Source organism: Hipposideros armiger, unplaced genomic scaffold (assembly GCF_001890085.2).
Source record: "Hipposideros armiger isolate ML-2016 unplaced genomic scaffold, ASM189008v1 scaffold_134, whole genome shotgun sequence".
NCBI lineage: Eukaryota > Metazoa > Chordata > Mammalia > Chiroptera > Hipposideridae > Hipposideros > Hipposideros armiger.
The window spans coordinates 1,306,030-1,321,725 of record NW_017731484.1 but is presented as its reverse complement, the minus strand read 5'-3'; the positions used below and the strand labels follow the sequence as shown (position 1 = coordinate 1,321,725).

Sequence of the window (15,696 nt, the reverse complement as noted above, 5' to 3'; positions counted from 1 at the left end):
ATTGATTAAAAAAAACCCCACAATAAATGAATTATAAAGTATCATTCTGGGGACATCTCCCAAAATGCAAAGAGATGTCAATATGAGACAAAAGGTATATTAACATAAAAATAATTCCAGAAGATTCAATTTCTATACAATGGAAATTCTAAAAGGAACAAAAGGAATTGGTAGAGATTAACAATACAATGGGCCGGCCGAGTGGCGCGATGGTTAAGCCAGAGGGCCCCAGTTTGGATCCCACATATGAGGGCCAGTGACACTGCCCTCCACAGCTAAGATGCTGAACAACAGCTCAACCTGGAGCTGGGCTGCTGTGAGTCGCTGGCGACAGCGTAGGCTGCAGCCCCTGTGGCAGTGGGTTGCCATGGGCTACTGTGTGTAGCCAGCAGCCAGCGTGAGCGGCCAAGCAGCCGCCATTAGTGGCCATCCAGAAGCTGGCAACTCATCTGCCTTGCACGGGAAGAGCGCAATGATGGTGCCAACTTGGGCCAGTGAAGCGACGTCCTCCACAACTAGACTGAAGAACAAAAGGACAACAACTTGTCTGTTCCCCTTTCCCCAATTCCCCAGCACTGTTCCCATCCCCCAATTCCCCAATAAAAATCTTTAAAAAAAATAAAATAAGGTACAGCCAATGATATAATATTAAATGATATAATAATGACTATAATAAAATTAAAACAAAAACAAAAAAACAATACAAGAAAATTCCCCTAAACTGGATGAACTTGAAACTTTTAGAAAAGGCGCTCATCGAATGCCAGGCAGGAATTTTCTTTAAAGACATCTCTATACCAAAGGTACGGTAAAAATTTTGAGTTCCAATGGTAAAAACAGAATCATACAGACTTCTAGGAAAAAAGCAGACTGATGACAATGGGGAAAATAATCAGACTTAACATTTGACTTCTTATCAGAATCTCTAAATGTCAAAAGACAGGGCTGGTAAAGTGGCTCAGTTGGTTAAGAGCTCGCTCAAGAGTGCAAGCTCTGAGCAACAGCAGTTCGAGTCCCGGCCTGAGCTCAGCTGCCAACAGGTGGCAGGATGGCTCAGCTAAAAAAAAAAAATGTCAAAAGACAAACTGCTAAGCATCCAGAATTTAAGGGAGAGATTATGACTTTAGATTTAGCCTTTCAAACTATATTTCAAGATTTCAGGACTCGGAACAAGTTTTTTGACATGTAAGTCTCAAAAAGTATATGATCGGGTCGGCCGAGTGGCGCGATGGTTAAGAACTGGCTTGGGATACCAGAGGGCCCCGGTTCGGATCCCACATATGAGGGCCAGTGACACTGCCCTCTACAGCTAAAATGCTGAACAACAGCAACTTGTCTGTTCCCCTTCCCCCAATTCCCCAGCACTGTTCCCATCCCCCCAATTCCCCAATAAAAAATCTTTTAAAAAAAAAGTATATGATCTATGTACTCCATATATTCTTGAACAAATTAACTTAAGGACCTATTTTAATCTAAGAGAGAATTTAGAAAAAAACTCAATAAAACAAAAAGAATAAAACCATGTCACAGGCACTATTTCACTGATTTTTAAAAATATTTAAAACTGCTTTGGATATCTGATTTATGATACAGCTGATAAATCTTAAAGCAAATTGAACCACAGTATATTAAAAGAGTAACATCACATGATCAAAAAAAAAAAAAAAGGTTTATTCCGGGGCTAAGAATGGCTTAACATTAGGAAATTCATTACATTAATAGAGTAAAGGGGGGTAAAAAGAAAAACAGTGGTATCTTAAGATTTCAAAAAGAAAAAAATGGTAAGAAAGAAAAAAGCACTTAAAGTGATATTTTTTTAAAAAATTAAAATAGCTTAAAAAAAAAAAAAAGCTAAAATCTAACATCTACTCCTGATAAAAACTTAGTAAGTTATAAGTAATCCTCTTAGAATAAATGCACTTAACCACCAGCACATGCAACATGATCAAACACTAGCGGTATGCTCATTCAAGGAAAAGAAAAAAAGAACACTGTCTGCACTATCATTCAACACTGTTGCAAGACTCTAGCATAAATTAGGAAAAAAATGAATAATGGCGACAGGATGAGGCAAAAATTTTAGTATCTGCAGGTTATATGCTTGCAAACTAGAAACTCTAACAAGCAACTAAAAAATGTTTAAGATTATAAAATCAGTAAACTTTCTAGATGCCAGCAACAACCATTCAGTAAATAACAGAGTCCCATTCACGATAAAGCTATAAAATATATAGGAAGAAAATGAAGAGGTATACAAGACTCACATTAAATTAAAAAGAAAACCAAAAAAACTACAAAACTACATACAGAAGATCAGGATAATGGAGAGTAATGGCTTAAAGAAGTTTACTTTTCTCCCAAATAATGTATACAATCATGCAACTCAAGTCAAAATCCCAATGAGTTTATTATTGGAACTTGACAGACTGCAAAATCATCTAGAATATGTAACTGAGAAAAACAAAGTAAATTTAAAAAAGAATAAGGGCCTTACACTACCTGATATTATAGATGTGAAATATAACATTTAAATATAATATTGGCAACAAATGAGGACAAGATCAAGAATTCAAGCAAGTCTATGAATAAATGTGATTCATGAAGAAGTGGCATTTGAAATTAACAAAAAAACTGACCACCCATTTGAAAAAAAAAATTCTACTCCATACAAAAACATTCCAGGGGAATAAAAGCAAGGACTACAAATCGGTTTTAGCTCACTAATTAAAGCGCTATACTAAGATTGTGAATTCATAACTACACTCAGCAAAAGAACAAGCAGTATTTCACAATGTCTACTATGCTTATGTGAGGAAGAGAGGCAATGTCATACAATACAATCCCTAGATTACATTTTTAATATAAAAAATATAACTATACAAGCACTCGGAAAATATGTATGGTATTTTTTTTATAAGATCGGAGTAAAAAAACCTTTCCTAGCATGATACCAGTTAATAAAATTGGTAGATTTGACTCCATAAAATGAAAAACATTTATATAGCAAAAGATCTATCAGTAACATGGCCAAAGATTAGTATCTTTAATAAAAGTGTCAAGAACTTTTACAAATCAAAAAGACCTCATTGATTATTCAGTAAATTGGTACAACCTCTTTAGAATGAATTCTAACAATTCTACAAATTCACATCTGAGAACTGGTTCTAAGGAACAGTGCACATAGATGTATACATAGATGCACATAGATGTGTGTATAGGGTTGTTATTGGATGTGGGGCTATTTTTAATGGCAAAACCCAAATGTCTATCAATGAGGGATGTTAAATTATGGCACTGCCATGTGAAGGCACACTGCATAATGATTAAAAAAAGATGAGGCAGGGCTATGTGTATGGACATGGAACTATGGGTGATAAACTATGAATAGTGCTTCTCTCAGAGGAGGTGGAATTACAGGGAGATTTCACCTTGGCTACATTTTTACCTTTTTTATAATGTGCATGTATTTTCAAAAAAAAGGAGGGATGTCTCCATCCCAAAACCAAATGCTTGTAAACAATTACAGGAAAAAATGTCTTAAATTACAAAGATGTTCACTCCCTTAATGAGGAAAAGCCCATTTCCACACTTACATTAGCTGGTTGCTCTCAACTGGGACGTCTGTGTCTTCACTGAGTTCCAATCTATCACGCCTGTAGGTCGAACCAACACTCAATCCATGAATTAATAATAATGAGGCAGAAAGAATTTTCCTCCTCACATTGCCAAGGAAACCTCTCAGCCACAATTCAAACACAGGACGTGTTTTTAAAACATCTCCCAACTACTGGGAGATTAAGTCCATTCGAATAACCTTTGTCAGACTGGAGACAGCTAGGGCTAGTTATCTCCTCAAAAACAAAAACAAAAACAAAAAAACAAAGAAAAAAAGAGTTCATTTAAAGATGAACTTGGGAGTCAAAGAATTATTTTTTTAAAAATCCATCTTCCATAGCCGAACAATAGAATTTAAAAAGAAAAAAATAAAAAATTAAAAATTAAAAAGAACATCAAAATTCAATAAGATCCAATTTCTGGTCTTCAAGATTTCTTCACCTATTAAGAAAAAAACAGAAACCTTCCCCCATCTTTATTATCTGTATAATAAAAGCATACTTGTATGTAAAAATATAAGTGTTTTATGTATATAATATACATTTATACTAACTGGCTTATACACACACGCACACATACACAAATGTGTAGAAATAAAACATTTGGGTAAGTTTCCCCTTTTAAAACACACTACAAAAGCCTTTAGATTTGGGTTCATTATAAAAGTAGTGAACTTATACCAAAGTATCATGAAGTATATTAATATGTTACACAAAATTTTGCCCAACCCACAAAATAAAGATGAAGGGAAGTCCTAACACATATTATCAATATGTATAATATGGATGTTATGTATATCATCTTTATCATCTTCAGGGAGTGTTTAACCAAAAAAGATAGAAATGCATAGTTACAGAGTAACTACAGAGTGGTGCAGCAAGCTGTAGAAGGCAGAGCAGCATTATAGCCATACTGAACTGGCACTGTCAAAATACTGAAAGTTTCTATCTAAAGGAAGATTTTTTGTTTTATAGTAGCACCAGTGTCAACTGGCATGAAATTCAATATTGGCCCTGCAAAGGCTTGCTTCTGCAGCCTAGTTTCAAATTCTTTACTAGTGATGACTACAGCTAAAGTTGTGGTAATTATCCATTTACTCCAGTTAGTAAAAGGGTAAACTTTTGAAGCTGAAATTTCATTCCACAATGGTACATTTACCATTTAAGAATTTCAAAAACAAAAAGGAAAAAAAAAAAACCCAAAAAACCAAAAAAAAACCCAAAAACGATTTTGATACATAGAAATGAATTCTAAATTTTGAAACCAGCCCAGTAACAAAGCAATTTTGATTCTTATTTAAGAAATACTACATTATTTCTAGGCTAAATCTTGCCAAATACTATCCAAGACAAAACTAAAATCAAAACTTAAAAAAAAGTGGACACCTTTTACTCACACTTAATACTAGTCAATTTTCCAGGAAATTTTTGGGCAGGGAATATCCCCAAATCTAAAATGAAAAAAAGGAAAAATTGGGATCTTACATTAGTTATTCAGTCTGAAACTTTTAATAGACTTTTACTAAAAGTCATCAATTTCTGGCCTCCCACTCAATCACAGAAACATACTTTCAGAGTGGAAAGGGATTTTAAAGATCACTGAGGTCAATTCTCTAATTTTACTAGTGAGGAAATGATTCCTAACACATGAAAATATTGATTGCTTGTTTTCAGTTACGAATAGAGTCCAAAACAATCTCCTAGTTAAGAATACAATATTATGAATCATTCATTCGGTATATTTTTAAAAGGCATTTAAGAATACTTAATATAGAAAAACATTCTTTGGAAAATGGATACTAAGTTTGTCAAAGTATGCTCATGGATGGGGCTTTCATTTCAATTACCACTCAATCTTTTTGAATTTTGCAAACTTTTATTATGTCATTTACCCATAATTAGGCTAAAGTACCTACATAATCTTTTCTAAATACTATTTTATAAGGTTAAAAAAAGTCAATTAAAAGTAATCTTTTCCTAATTGTTTTTTAATGTTCCCCTTTTCTATAGATCCAACCCTAAATAAAGGGTTAACTCTATAACACTAAGTAAACTGAAATTATAAAGCTGACCAGTATGAGGAGGCAATTAGAAATGTCCAAATATAAAACAATTTTGCAAGTTTTGTTTTTGCCACGCTGTAAGTATGAATCAGAGCTTTTAAAGAAATACAAAAGTGGGAGTTGGGGGAGAAACACCAGCTTAGTGTGTTTTTTTCTATCACTGGTTTCAGAGCAATCAAAATATCCATGTTTGGAGAAATTTTTAGTTAAAACCAATTGCTAGTTCAGTCTACCAGTCAGAAATAGCCTAAGACCTTTCAATGCTGCACTATATTTTTTTTAATTAAAAAATATCTTTTCTCTCAACTGGTATAAACAGAATTTCAAGTGACAGTGACATTGTTACTACTATGAAATCATTCAAGTTACTCTTTACTTTTCAACATTATATTGCCTCTGAGGAATTTTTAATCTTTTTTGTGTTTTCAGGTTTCCCCAGATTCATGTATAAAGAATAATATATGCAACAACTGTAGCAGTTAGGATACAGTAACATAGCAATAAGTTGTCCATTTTAAATGGAGAAAGGAAAAAGAAATTAAGATAATATTTCTTTTTCATTGTTTTGAACAACTGCATTCTCAGGATCCCAGCTCAGAACCAATGTAGAATAATCATAGTTAACATTTTTCAAGTTCATTTTCAGAAACATCAGCTGTTCTATATTGTCAAAGTCCAGGCTCATGATCTGCTTTGGATGAAAGTGGCTATTTGCAGTAAAGATACATTCAGATTGCCAACTACACATGGGGCAGCTCAGATACTGAATGGCAACTTGGGTCAAAGCTGGCCATATGCTCACCTTCCTCTGCCAGTAAATCAAAGGGTCATCACCTCCTGAGATCTCTGAATACTTCTCTTTGAAGTATTCATCCACTACTGCTACAGCAGAAGGAAACATGAAGCTTCTGCCTCCAATGGCAACATTATCTGCAGCTGAGCTATCAATAGACCCTGAATTGGAGGTGCCTTCTCTTACAGATGAGGTAAACGAATCAGCTTCTACTATAGCTGAGGGACCAGGAGCTTCTGAAGTTGCAATATGGCAGACCTCTGGTGAAGATTCCATATAATTACAAACTTCTTCTGCAAGGATCTGCTTATAAGTTTCTAAATCAGCACCTTGAGGGAAAAAGTCTTCCAAATTGTTTTTAAAGCAAGGATCTAACAAAGCAGCCAAGATACAGGGCTTAGATTTAAGCATGGCACTTAGTAGGGTGTCAGTTTCAAGTTTCAGAGATAAACTGTCCACCAAATTGAGCGCCTGTGTAATACCTCTGACTTGAAAATCTTCTCTGAGTTTCTGTAGGGAAAGAAGTAGATGATGGATTAAGGGTAGCACCTGATTCAATCCTGTGGCCTTCACACTCACTTTCTGGGTGGCTTCCTCAAATGGTTTAAGAATATCACAAACATAAGTCATTAGAGTCCACTGAAGGGAGGTGAGTACAACTCCACTGGCTCTACCAAGACTATGATGAACTGAGTAGCAATGCTCCAAGAGCCATTTTAACATATAAAAGGTAGAAATCCAATGGCCAGTTTCATCTTGCTTCAAATTCTTCCATGGAAGTTGTCGATCATTTTGGAACTCTTGCAGTATCTGACGGGCCTTGACTGAATGACTAAAATGATGACAGGTTTTCCTAGCAGCCACTAACATATTCTCAATGCTTTTGTGCTCACAGAAAAAATCCTGAATGACAATATTTAAACAATGCAGGAAGCATGGCACATGGGTAAAACCACCATCTTTGATTGCATGTACCACACTAGAGGAGTTGTCAGAAACAATGAAGCTAGGGATGAGGAAATTAGGAGAAAGCCACAGACCAATCTGGTCATTTAATTCTTGTAAAATGTTGGTTACCAAACAGTCTTTGGCCAAACCTGTTACACAAAGCACCGCCCATTTTCTAAAATTGGGGATCCTGCCATTATTGGAGGAAGAAGGTTCAGTTTCCAAGGAGACCCAGTGTACAGTCACAATAAAATAGTCAGTGGATGGGTCATGGGTCCATATGTCCACAGTCAGGTGGATCTTTTGGCTTTGAACGTTCTCCAAAGTTAAGAAAATTTTTTCTCTGACCCAATCATATAATTGAGGTACAGCCTTAGTGAAGAAGTAAGACTCAGATGGTAACCTATAGTCAGGGGCTACAATCTGCATGAACCTCTGAAAGGCTGGGGTTGAGAAGTAGTTGTAAGGATGCATATCCTCCACAATCACTTGAATAATTGCCTGACTTATTTGACTTGAGACTGAATTTTCACAATATGTCGTTTCTTTCTCTTGAGCATGCATCAGAGTATCTTGCTCTGCAACAGAAACAGGACTCTCAGATTTCCTATTTTCAACCTCTAAAACAGGAGGTTCATCTGAATCAGAGTCACTAAGGTCCTCAGCTGTTAAATCTTGGCTGCCTGTAGACTTCTCTCCATGCAAAGCATCGCTCAAGAGATCATCTCTTTCAGTCTCGGCCTCATCTAATCCATTTCCAACTGCACCACTGTCTTTGTTGGCAACAGCCCAATGGATGGGATGTGTGGCCTGCAGGTGTCGCTGAAGTGTTGAAGTTCCTAAGTGAGAACCTGGCCTACCTCGGCTCACACTTCTTTTACATATGTTACACACAGCTCTTGAGATGTGCTGAGGATCAGTATAAAAAAAATTCCAAACTGCAGATGTCTTGGCTCTTGTTCCAGGAATTAAGGCATGCTTGACAATGTTACTTTTGATGAGAAACCTCCCCCTTTCCGCTCTCAGGGCATCAGATACCGATTTATCACGTTTCTTACCCATTCTACTATCATCTAATGGATCAGTAGAAATATACTCAAAGCTTCCACTGCTTCCAGCAGAAGAGGGAGATAAAGGTACATCCAAAGTAAAATCCTCCTCCCCACTAGCGACTCCAAATTTGTTGGCCCTGGTCCAGTGAGGTGAATGCCTTGCCTGCAGATGTCGCTGAAGAGTAGATGTCCCAAGATGGCTGCCTGGTTTACCCCTGCTAACACTTTTTTCACAGAGGTTACAAATAGCCCGCCAGGTGTACTGGGGGTCAACATGAAAGAAATGCCACACAATGGAGGTCTTGGCTCTGGTACTAGGTAGGTAGATCTGTTTTTCTATATTGCTCTCAAAAAGATGTTCTTCATCCTGCTCAGGAGCACTGGAAGCTAACAACGCGGGGGCATCTGCAACAGGCCTCCCAGATCCCAAATCCTTACTAAACTTTTTCACAAGGATCAGTTTCTTTCTTCGTCTCTTCCCCTTAATTCGCAAACCCTTCTTTCTTTTCTTTTTGGCAGGCAATTTTGCCTCTTTATCCATTCCTTCTGCCACCATTTTTCTCTCTACCACATCTTCTTTATCTGTATTAGAATTATTAGGAACACATCCCAGAATCCCAGCACCACTAAAAGTACTGCATCTTCTGCCAGACGAGAGTGATGAAACTGGTACACTTAGGGCACATACACTCATTCTCTTTAGATCTCCAAAATTTGTACCGGAATTTGTTAGTGGGTTTATTATTCAAGCGAAATGCAGCTGTTCCTCTTTACTTGCATTATCTTTTCTCCAGTTTCTATGGGGAGTCAAATTCCCTTTGGGCCAATGACTCCCAAACCAGGTTACTTTTGGAGGAAAAGTAATAGCAATGGATAACATTCCCAAACTCTTTCTCAGAGGGCTTTAAGTTCCCTTCCAACTTTCTGTGTTCTGAATTCAAATTGTCCAATTTCCTCATGTTATAGAAAAAAGAACTGAGGCCCAGTTTCCCAGAGTCACAGAGTTGGTCTGTAGCAGCTAGAAGCCAGGTTTTCCAAATCCCAGGCCCGTGTTCTTTCTGCTTCATCAAGAACTGAATCTGCTTGAAATGCTTTCAGCTTTTAACACATGTATTTTTATGATGCCTCACGATAGCAACATCAATTTCCCTTAATTCTGAAATTAATTATTTTCAGGAAATTTAATTTAAACAAAAACATAGTGCATCATTTAACATTGATCACTTAGGACTGTGATTTGCCAATACAATCCAAAAAGTAAATTCTGTAAAGCTAAATCAGACTCCACATACTGGTCATTAACAAATGGTAGCTGACCCCTTTCAGTTCTAACTAAAAGTAATACAATTTTTTAAAATGTGGGTGGCTAATAAAAAAAAAAGTGCTTTGAGAGTAAAATTAAAAAACAAGGTCACAATATGCATTTTCAATCTATTGTTTGTATTGAGAATTAATCCAAGTTTAGCTAGCTTTCAGTCATTTTTTTAGACTGGAGAAGCTTTACGGTCTGTAAATGAATAACTCATAGGTTGGACTCTATATACGCAGCAAAAACTAAAACATGAGCTTTAAACCACTTTCATTCCTTCTCGGTTGATCCCCCGCTTCCCCCCAATACCTACATACATTTATCCTAAAAAGCATCGCTATCACTAGTTCCACAGCCTCCTTCTCAAGGTCCAGAACCAAAGCCTGGAAGATGTCAACAATATGGGCCTTCCCCATAGGAATCCGCACCGATTATGGGCGTTTAGGGGGTGCTCTTCATTACGGTTTCATCAATCCTACAAGGAGAACGGAAGTGTCCCTGTCGCTCTTGACTCCGATGCTGAGGGCCGGGGATGGGACTGTAATTAAGGTAGGAAGGGGCGTAGGATACCGGAATAAGATCGGTGGCTTTCTGTATGTGGAGTTTGAGAAAACCTCCAAAGTAGTGGGACCCTGGAGAGGAATGAGAGTAGGTAAATTCGGCACTCAGGTTAATTTCGGCAGTGGGGGTCCGGCTAAACTAAGGAAACTTGTGGCCCCGAAGAAGGCAGTCTAGTGTCAGTTCCGACTTCAGGAGTCGGCGCACAATTCCGCTTTCTGGGGCTGCTCCGGACTCTAGTTTCGCCAACGCCGGATGTGGGGGGAGGGGAGCAAGGTTGGCTGGGAAGGGAGCAGGCGCCGTGGGAGTCGGGAGAGGTGCGCTGGGGGTGGGGTAGGGTGGATGGCAACAGTGCGCGGGAAACTGGGGCTCCGGCCCGCCCCGGCGAGGGCTGCGGCGGGGGAGAGGGGTGTCGTTACCGCGGGGCCGAAAGACCCGCTCTGACTTCCCGGGCTAGGCCGCGACCCGGGGGGCGAGGGGAGGCCGCGGCCACTCCCCTCGCCCTATCCCCCACCTCCCCGGCTCCAGGCCACCCGGGAATCAAAAAACGGTTCTAGTTACCAGAAAACAGAAACTTTACCGAACCGACGACACTATCCCCGACTCCCGCTGGCTGCCACGTCTTTCTTCTTTCTCAGTCGCTGCCGTACGCCGTCTTCACAGCAGCAACACCAGCAGAAATCCAATACTGCCAGCGTCAAAGATGGCGCCCGGCTACAGGCTCAGCTCTAAGGCTGGGGCGGTAAAAGTGCCAGCACGACGCAAGCATGAGGATTCTGGGGGATGTGGTTTCCTCTATGAGGCGATGCTTAAGATGGCGCCCCGTTCACAGGGTCACGTGAGAGGGGAGGTGCTAGGCCACCGGGGCCGGCCTTTCCGAGGGGGGGGGGGCACTAGTTTTAGAAAGTCGCTGATCACTTGAAACCATCCTCGATTTTCTTTTGTTTTCTTTTTTGCGGGGCTGGGGAGCGGGGGTGGGAGAGGTGGGGAGCTTAAATGATAGAAATTTATTTTCTCAAAATTCTGGAGGCTGGAAGTCCAAGGTCAAGGTGTTGTCAGGTTTGGTTTCTTCTGAGGCCTCTCTTCTTGACTTACAGATGTCCTCATTGCTGTCCTCACATAGTTATCCCTTCGTGTTCCCATCTTTTTTTTTTTTTTTTTAAAGGTTTGGGGGGTTTTTTTGTTTTTTTGTTTTTTAATAAACGAGGTAATAAGTGAGAAAGCTGCAAGAACTGTGTCTACCAAACAGTAGACACTTCAGTTTATTCTCACCAAAAGTGTTTGCTTGATGAGTAAATCTTCCCAGCCGTGTAGACATCTGATTTAGAAATAAACTACATTTCCCATGCAATTTGAAGGATTTGTGCATGTATTTTTATTTGAAAAAGTGAAGTTGGGCTTTAAGGGAAGTTATAGTTCTTCCAAAAAAAAAAAATTTGTATTGGAAAAACAATTCATGCTCACTAAAACGTTCGTGAGGGTTGGGGCATGAGACAAGAACATTAGCAGTGGCCTCCCCACATAATTATTAACATTAACCTGTATTTTATCTCATTCCTGAGAAATAATCTCTTAATTTCGCATATATTCTTTCTAATTTTTTGTATGCAAATATAAATACGTAGTACTTAAATACATTACACTGATAAATTAGGAGCCTAAAATCCACCCTGGGTTACAGGATGGATTTTACTGAACTCTAAAGGATACACACCGTTCTGCTACTAAGAAAGGATACACTTGATGGGGAAGCAGATTGGACTGCGGGCACCTTTTATTTCCTGTTGGGCTTGTTCTGCCAGCAACCAGCGTGGTGGCGGTCAGCCGGTCCGCGACTGGATACTAAGCTTCCTCACACTTGGACTTGTATCTTCTTTCAATGTGAGAAGTCACAACATAAATTCCTAGACCCAGTCCCTTCCTTACATGACAATATTCTATGATTGCCATGTCAACCAGACCTAACAAGCAGGCTCCTGGTAACCAATTTCTGTCTGTGCCGCAACACCTCGATTTTTTTTCATATTAACATAGGGCTTTCCAAACAGCTGAAGGGTTTTCCAGCCTAGGGCTTCCCAAGCTGCAGTCCTGGTCTGACTGGTATGCTACGTTATATCACATTTCATCAAATCTGAGGTATCATTGTAAGATACATCTTATTTTACAGACTTCTGAAAGAAAAAATAACACCAGTTAAACTCTGACAGGCCATTGATCAGAGATGGTAAATTCGGAAACAATGTCCATCTTTGAATGAATGAAATGCAGTATTTTTAAGATAAGAATGGGCTAAAACTGTGCATATTGCTTTGTAATTTTTCCCCCCTCCACCCACACCCACACTTTACAATGTATTTTTAATTTCTTTTAATGGTCATCCCTGCTTAGAAGCCTACCATATTCTTTTTAACCCATACCACAATAAGGCTGTTTTGCAGTAAGTTTCACCAGTTTCTTTTGTATGGAAATCATCATGTTTCAGTTTCCATTAAGTTTCCCCGAGGGGAAAAGAAAACTAATAGAGTAATAGGGACATTGAAGAGAGCAGGAGATCAAAGCCTGGAGCTATTAAAAAGAGGGAGAACTAGTCCAGAGATCCTGTGAAGGCCAGGGGAGAGTCCATATGGGATCCTCCTCCCAATATATACAAACATAAATCTCAGGGGTGGATGTGGGCTTGCCCCTTGTATGTTTATAAGGGGTTAAAGGTATCTAGACCAAGGGCACAATGCCAGATTCCTCCTTCTCAAACCCCACCTTAAATCTAAATGAATTTCAAACAATCTCTAGACCTCTTCAGTAAATAATTTACAAAAGATTTCACAATATCTAATGTGAGAGCAAAGGTTTTATAGAGCTCACTAGAAAAAGAATGCAAAATTACTGAGACAAAGTTGATTCAAAAGTGAATATCTAGTTAAACTAAGACAGGAAATCACAACAAAGAACACATTAAAAAAAAACAAAACTTGTACCACATACATTACCAAAGAAGTCATACTAATAAATCCATAATCCTCTATAATACATTTTCTATATCTTTAGCTGCATACTCCTTGCCTCGTCTTATGACAACAATTTTGTAATATTTTCTATAAAAAGAATAAAAAATAAATCACTCCTCTGGCATCTTTAATAGAAATAATTTTATCAATGATAGTTTAGAAAAGTTTCTTTCAACTTCACAACTTATTGGTAATGTCATGAAAATGATAGGATTGTTGTCAAATTTAGGAAAACTTCTATCAAGTTTCTTACATATATAAGAACTACTGAATTGTTTAATATATTCTTGACCAGAAGAGAACTGCCATTTTTACTAGATGTATTAGGTATCTATTGCTATATAATGAATTATCCCAAAATCTTAAAACAAACATTTTTTATGTCATAGTTTCTGCAGGTCAGGAATTCAGGAGCAGTTTAGCTGGGTGGTTCTGGCTCAGGGTGTCTTATGAGGTTGTAATCAAGTTGTTGGCCAGGTCTGCAAGTTATCTGAAGGCTAGACTGGGACTAGGGGATCTGTTTCCAAGCTTCCTCTTATAGCTGTTAACAGACCCCAGTTTCTCCCCCAGGTGGGCCTCTCCATGTTGCTGCTCAGGATATAGGTAGCTGGCTTCCTCCAGAGGGGGAGAGAAAGAAGGAGAGAGAGTCCGGAACAGAAGCTGTAAAAGCAATGCTTTTTATGACCAAGCCTTGGAAGTGGCATACACCATCAATTCTTTCAAATTCTACTGATCACCCCTGACATAATGTGAGAGGGGACTAAACAAGGGCATGAATAACAGGAGGCAGAGATCATTGAGGTCTAGGCTGGCTACCATACCAGGTGTTAGTGATAACTGAATCCTCCACTTAAAATTTTACAGGTGTGATGATTGGAAGCATTTTTCACAGACTGGCTTCTGGCTCCAAACATTTCAACCCTTGTTTCTGCTCCACAATCTACATGCCACTTATATCAAGATATAGGACCTCCGGTCTTACAACTTTGGGTCATAATGCCAGATGAGTCTACCCAGTAGGTAATCAGGGTATTCTTGAAAGCCATTTCTATACCTTTGTGTCTAGCAACAACTTAACTCTAATGAAGGTGACTGTAAACCACATAAATATAACCCAAAATAATTATATCCAACTCAACTTCCTCTTAGCCAGATCCCAAAAATGCCCAACAAGGGGAAGGTAGTAGAGAGAGAGTCTGAGTGAAAAAAAAGGGGGGAAAAAATGCCCCTCCAAAACAAACAAACAAACAAACAAAACATGGCTCTTAAGCATTTGCCATTAAAATATCCTACTTTGGAAATTTTATAATGAACACATGAACACATTACTAAGGCCCTGTCCAAAACCTTGAAAAAGGCTTGTGAAGGTGCCCTGAAGATTAAGCTTTATTAGCCTAATGGTAAATCCTCCTCTCTTCGTGTAGTGGTAGGGTGTGTTGACTGTGCAATCATATGATCTGGATTCAAATCCTGACCTCTCACCCTGAAGCTCTAACTCTGTGGGCTCCACAGATTGGGAGTAGCCCCTGTTTGTACTGCCCCACGTTAAAGAATATTGTGGAAAGGTAACTACCACATGAGTAGCTAGCCCCTTCTCCAACCAAATATCCATCACAACTATCCATCATCCTTCCTCTTTTTCTTCCAGCCTTTGGCTCTCAGCTATCTGGCATGAGTGAGGAAATAGCGACCAAGAGAGTGTTCCAGCAAGAAGCTCTGGATAGGTGTCAGAAACGCCTACTAAATGCAGTGGATAAATTGCAAACTTCTTGCTCTAGCTGCAAGACCAGGTCTGGTATCACTGAAGTAACCTTCTAGTTACTGCTTTCCCCTTTTTACTCCCAATGCTTTCTTAGGCTGTTGAATTTCCTCTGATAGAATATTTTTTCTTGGCATTTCATTTTGGAATGGGGTAACTGTAGTGTTGTTGGGTGATGAGTTAGTTAAGAAAAGACAGACTAGGTTCTCATTATCAACATCATCATTTACCTTACTTTAAGTATTCTCCTATTAGGTGGTTGTGCTAGGCATTGTGGGGAATCCCAAACAGGCATAATATGTGGAAATGCCCATGTGGAACTTTCCTGAAAAACATGATAAATATAAAGATAAATAACTACCAGGTAGCGTACACCAAGAGTCCAGTCATGGTTTAGACCTGGGTTTACAAACTCAAATGCTTACATGAGCCAGGCACATGTGTATATGAGTATGGTGAGCCAGAGGTAAGAATAAAACTTGAGTGCATGCCCTAGCTAAAGGGCCAGCTGTTACCACTCAACTCCAGCCCATGCTTTCCAGGAGGGAATATAGACCCAGTGTTACCACATCTTTTTTCTTTTTTTCTTTTTTAG

At 38.8% G+C, this 15,696-nt stretch overlaps 2 protein-coding genes across 9 annotated transcripts in view; both read right to left on the bottom strand.

Moving 5' to 3' along the window:
* Positions 1 to 11,148, bottom strand: part of ZC3H11A (zinc finger CCCH-type containing 11A) — a 39,992-nt gene extending 28,844 nt beyond the window's left edge. The window contains exons 1-4 of one of the 8 annotated variants that reach the window (XM_019649698.1): positions 10,918 to 11,148; positions 10,208 to 10,411; positions 5,012 to 5,065; positions 3,594 to 3,653 (exon numbers count right to left, since the gene is read on the bottom strand). The gene's annotated coding sequence lies outside the window, so the exon portion shown is untranslated. Of the gene's footprint in view, positions 1 to 3,593; positions 5,066 to 10,207; positions 10,412 to 10,898 lie in introns of those variants that run through there. The other 7 variants (XM_019649697.1, XM_019649695.1, XM_019649691.1 and 4 more) reach the window with 7 other exon arrangements.
* ZBED6 (zinc finger BED-type containing 6) lies at positions 5,606 to 10,214 on the bottom strand. Its single transcript, XM_019649690.1, has one exon. The coding sequence runs from the start codon at positions 9,162 to 9,164 to the stop codon at positions 6,216 to 6,218; it is 2,949 nt and encodes a 982-aa protein (XP_019505235.1). The 5' UTR covers positions 9,165 to 10,214; the 3' UTR covers positions 5,606 to 6,215.
* Positions 11,149 to 15,696: the final 4,548 nt, after the last annotated feature.